The sequence below is a fragment of the Bison bison genome, unplaced genomic scaffold (assembly GCF_000754665.1).
Source record: "Bison bison bison isolate TAMUID 2011002044 unplaced genomic scaffold, Bison_UMD1.0 scf7180017849426, whole genome shotgun sequence".
Lineage (NCBI taxonomy): Eukaryota > Metazoa > Chordata > Mammalia > Artiodactyla > Bovidae > Bison > Bison bison.
This window is the reverse complement of record NW_011479999.1, coordinates 16743-21892: the sequence shown is the minus strand read 5'-3', so window position 1 is coordinate 21892 and position 5150 is coordinate 16743. Positions and strand designations below refer to the sequence as shown.

Sequence of the window (5150 nt, the reverse complement as noted above, 5' to 3'; positions counted from 1 at the left end):
CGCCGCAAGCTGGCGGACCAGTACCCGCACCTGCACAACGCCGAGCTCAGCAAGACGCTGGGCAAGCTGTGGCGGTGAGTGCCTGTCCTCAGGCCGGGGGCGGGGACCGGGCCCTGGGGTGCCTGGAGCTGGGAGGTGGCGCAGCGCCCGGCCTCGGCCCTTCTCCCAGTGGCTGTTCCCAGGGCGAGTCCTAGTGGAAAAACCCGATCTGGCCAGCCGGTCGGGTGCGGGGTACAGGACAGACTGGGCAGGCAGAGGGCAGCGGGAGGAGTGTGCCCCCGAGAACACGCCTAGAGTCCAGAAACAGCCCCCTCTAGGCCATGATGGCAGGCTGAGTTAGGGGACCTCAGCTGTGAATGGCCCCAGAGCCTGGAGGCCTGTCCCTCCCAGTGGAAAGTGGCCTCTTTCTAGAAGCAGGACCCATCTCTGGAGGTGCCCTCTCCTTGGAAAGGACGCCCGAACCACCCCATTGCAGGAGTCTAGAGGCAGATGGAAGGGTGTGGTTTGCCTGATGGCATCTCCCTGCAGCTTCTCCCTCTTCTCCACCTCTGCACCCTCAGCAGGGACCGAGGGGAACGCAGGGGCTGTTCAGCGCTGGTGCCCACATTGGCGTGATGAGGCTGGCCATTCTGTAGAAAGTAGCTGCCCTACGGCGGTCGTGGGCCTCAGCGACAGGACTGCTCTTCGTTCGGGGCAGCCCACCCCCAGCAAATGCTCTCTACTGGGCTTGACAGTGGGAGGCTTGGGGGTCAGGGCACTGGTCCCCTTTCCTGCCCCTCACCTTGCGAGTGGGCACTCAGACCTTGTGTTTGTGTCCTCTGTGCTCCTGCCCCTGTCCAGTTAGTGCTGTGCCCCCAGACGCTGGCCCACAGGCAGGTCGAGGGGAGCTCTGGAAGGGTATGCGGGCCAGTGTGTGTTCACAGACTCAGTGAGGACCACCGGGTCATGCCAGTGTTCCTGGAGCCCTGGGAAGCCAAGCTGCCCGGAGTCTCGGCTTGGCTCCCAGGAAGCCTCCCTTTGTCCAAGTGTATGCTCAGCTGGGTCCTGGCCTCTGCACCCGCCTGCCTTAGAAAGTCCCAAAGGGAGGGAACAAACAGGCTCGGGAGGGGAAGTAAGAGGGAGAAGATGGAAACGGGAGGACCTGAGTCTTTCCTGGCTCATTCCTCTGATCTCCCCTGGCTTACTCCCGCCCAACCTCGGAGCAGGGGCGCACGGCCTGGGGCCCCCACCCCCACAGAGGTGCGGGCAGGCACACAGCTCCCCTGGACCTCCCAGGCTCACCGATGTGGTGCCGGCCGCCTGCTCATCCCACCCCTGCCCTCTGTCCCGCAGCCTGCTGAGTGAGAGTGAGAAGCGCCCCTTTGTGGAGGAGGCGGAGCGGCTGCGTGTCCAGCACAAGAAGGACCACCCCGATTACAAGTACCAGCCGCGCCGCAGGAAGAGTGTGAAGACCGGCCAGAGCGACTCGGACTCGGGCGCCGAGCTGGGCCACCACCCGGGCAGCATGTACAAGACCGACGCTGGCCTGGGGGATGCGCACCACCACAGTGACCACACAGGTGGGCTCCCGGGGCCAGCGAGCAGGTCAGGGCCCACAAGAGAACCAGGCCTTCCCCGGGTCCCCTGAGAAAGGCCTGTAGCCCCGAGAGGCAGCTATTCCGACGCCCACGGGGCCTGCTCGGCCTCCTCTGACACTGGGTGCCTCAGGGCTCATCCTGGCCCAGTGCCCTGTGACTTGGGCGTTTTCTGTCCTTCAGGAAGGCCTTTCTGCTCCCCTGGCCTTTTTACTGGTTCTGACCTCGGGTTCACTCATGCTGCTGGGCTGGTGGTCAGCAACTCAGTTTCAGGATCAGACTGACCCGGGTGGAATCCCGGCCAGCTGAGCAGTCTCAGTCGAGCTGGCGAAAGCAATGGGCCTGGGGAGACAGGTTTGGCGTGGACCCTGTGGTTGCCATGGGTGAGGGACGGGGTGCTTCCTCTCCTCCCCCCCAGCCCCACCTTGGTGGTCACGACAGGGCCTGCCTGGCCCCAGGTCTTCCCCCAGAACAGTGCTTAACGGAATTTCCTTGGCTGCGGAGTGAGGTCTGGGTCTGGCTTTGCTGGAATTTCTGGGAAATATACGGGAACAAAAAGCCGTTGATTCCTACCTGCGGCAGTTAGCGGGGCGGGTTTTCCTCCCGTGTGTGTGTCGCCAGCCCAGCTGCCCCCTACAGAAGGGGCATTCATCCCTGAAATGTGCTCTGTCCCCAGGGCAGACCCACGGGCCGCCCACCCCGCCCACAACCCCCAAGACTGACCTGCACCACGGGGGCAAGCAGGAGCTGAAGCTGGAAGGCCGCCGCCTGGTGGACAGTGGGCGTCAGAACATTGACTTCAGCAACGTGGACATCTCCGAGCTGAGCAGTGAGGTCATCGGGAACATGGACACCTTCGACGTCCACGAGTTTGACCAGTCCCTGCCCCTCAACGGCCACTCGGCCCTGCCCGCTGAGCCTGGCCAGCCCGCGGCGGCCGGCTCCTATGGGGGCACGTCCTACTCGCATTCCGGGGCGGCCGGCATCGGGGCGTCCCCTGTATGGGCTCACAAGGGCACTCCGTCGGCCTCCGCATCGCCCACCGAGGCGGGCCCCCCACGGCCGCACATCAAGACGGAGCAGCTGAGCCCCGGGCACTACGGCGACCAGTCACATGGCTCCCCGGGCCACGCCGACTACGGCTCCTACAGCGCGCAGGCCAGCGTCACCACCGCCGCCCCCGCCGCAGCCGCCAGCTCCTTCACCAGCTCGCAGTGCGACTACACCGACCTTCAGGCACCCAGCTACTACGGCCCGTTCCCTGGCTACCCGTCAGGCCTCTACCAGTACCCCTACTTCCACTCGCCCCGCCGGCCCTACGCCTCGCCCCTGCTCGGGGGCCTGTCTGTGCCGCCTGCCCACAGCCCCCCCAGTAACTGGGAGCAGCCCGTGTACACCACCCTGACCAGACCCTGAGGGTGCGGCTGCGGGAGGGGCGCCAGCCGAGGACCTCCTCGCCCCGGTAGAGACACACAGCCTCCAGGGGCTTGGAAGGTGCAGCGAGGGCAGGAGTCGTGGCTGTGTCAAGTGCCTGCCGAGGTCCGTGAGGAGCCAGGCTGTGTGAATGAGCCCCCTCTGCTTCCAGATTCCCAGACCCCCATCCACGGACAAAGCCCTCCTTCCCTTCCCTCTCTTTTTGTGGGGACTGCGGCTTGGAAGCCCAGCCGGGCCCCTCTTCCGAGCAGGCACGGGAGCCTGGGTTTTGCCTCTCCATGGCTGCAAAGCGGCAGCCACAGCACAAAAGACAAAAGGAGGGAAGAGGCGCGGGGGCTCCGGGCCCCCTGAGCTCCGAAGGCCCGGCCAGCCTTGGTACTGAGAACGGGCAGGGCCCACGGATGACGTTCCCGTGGCCGGGAGGCGTCCGAGGGAACACCTCCTGGGACCAGCCCATTAGACTGGAGGTGTTCCTTGTAGTTAAGGTTCTTCCGAGCAAGGTTTGGCTGTGATTAACACTTCTCTCTTTTTATTTTATTATTTTTTTTAATTTTTATTTTTGACGCTTCAATGTGTTTGATTTGTTTTGAAAGCTGTTAAAATGTATTTATGTTCTGTGTTATTTTATCTTTAATTAATGAAATAATCTGTGCAGAGAGTAGAATTTAAGACGAAACAGAAGCCGGAGAGCTGAGGGTGAGGCGTGGGCGGGGCAGAAGGTGGGGGTCCCTGCTCTGAGTGGCAGGGCCCCAGCTCCGGGTCCCCCGGAGGTGGCCGGAGCACCTGGGCAGGAGAAGGGGCTTGTCTTGTGGTTTCTCTGATCAGGTTGGGGTACCCCTGGCACGGGCATTAAGTCAAGGTTTAGGAGGCAGAGCGCCACTGAATTTCATCCCTGCACGAGGCCGTGCCAAGTGGTGGAGGCGGGGATTTCCTGGGACTCGGTGGCTCCAGAAACGCATTAATCTTGGCTCTTAGGAACCAGGCGCCACCTACAAGCTGTGAAACTAGAACCTTCTCCACTAAGCGTTTTTAGATTCTTAGTTTTAGAAGAAAAATGCCGGATTTACCTGTCCTGCTTCCGCTGTGCGCTGAGCGACGATAACCGCCTACTTCCTGGAAAATTGTGCCTTTAAAACTTTGTAAATTTAAGTACATCTGAGATGTTGCTTCTTTTTACTTTTTCTACTTTTTCCTACCTTTTTCTAGAACAAAAATTTTTTTTTTTTGCATATGTCTTCCTGGGGGTGGGGGCAGGGGGCTGCAGCAAACTGTTTTTTATGCAATCTATTTTTTGGTGTCAAGTTTGAACTTTCGCTGTCACTTACCTGCTGTGTTTCGCTCCTTTCTGACCAAGCAACGCTAACTTTTGTACAGATTGATTTGATAAAAATTAAAAAATGCTTTTTATCTACGTGGGCTGCATTTTGTGTGTTGCTTCCTGTAAGCCTGGGAGCTGTGGGTCTCCAAGACCGAGGGGGTCCCGTTTTAAAGCGGGGCTCTGTGAGGGTTAACCCCAGGCTCCCCGGGAAGGGGCCGGCTGGCTAGACCACCCTCCATCTTCCTGCGGGTGTTCAGGGGAGGCTCCTCAGGAGGCAAAATGGGTCCAGATGAGCCAGATTCGGGCGGCGGTTTCCTCCTGGGCGAATCCCAGAGCTGGTCTCTGGGTGGCTGACGGCATTTTTCGGGCGCTGGCTCGGAGCCAGGCCGGGAGCTGGATAAAAGCCGCCCCGCAGGCCCTGGGCAGGGCTGTCTGGTAAGCAGAAAGGGTTTCTAGGCAGAGACGGTTGTGGGAGCAACGACAAGTGAGGGGCCTTTCCCGCACATGCGGCTCATGCGGGGGCTTCACAAGCCCGGGGGCACCCACCTCTGAGCTGCGCAGACTCGGCTGGGTTGAGAAGGTTGAGAGGGAGATTATACTTCTCATGAGAACCTAGATACGCCAGGCAGCTGCCTCTGTAATTTTAATGGGGCAGCGCAGGCAGGGGGGCGCACACCCCGTCCCCTCGCCGGCCCAGCCGCCCACGTGGCTGCAGTCCAGGGCGCGTCCCTCGCCCCGCGCTAGGGAGCTGCGTCCAGGGCCTGCCAAGAGCAGCGTTTGGGAAGAGCTGCCCGGATTTATGAGGGTTCGTGAGGTCAGTGTGT

General features: G+C 61.3%; 1 protein-coding gene across 1 annotated transcript in view; it reads left to right on the top strand.

The window, feature by feature from the left end:
- The window catches only part of SOX8 (SRY (sex determining region Y)-box 8), a 7413-nt gene extending 2994 nt beyond the window's left edge, over positions 1 to 4419 (top strand). The window contains exons 3-5 of the mRNA XM_010847158.1: positions 2 to 74; positions 1333 to 1559; positions 2251 to 4419. Of these exons, the coding sequence (XP_010845460.1) occupies positions 2 to 74; positions 1333 to 1559; positions 2251 to 2990 (1040 nt within the window). The 3' untranslated portion in view covers positions 2991 to 4419. The remainder of the gene's footprint in view (position 1; positions 75 to 1332; positions 1560 to 2250) is intronic.
- The last annotated feature ends 731 nt before the right edge of the window (positions 4420 to 5150 follow it).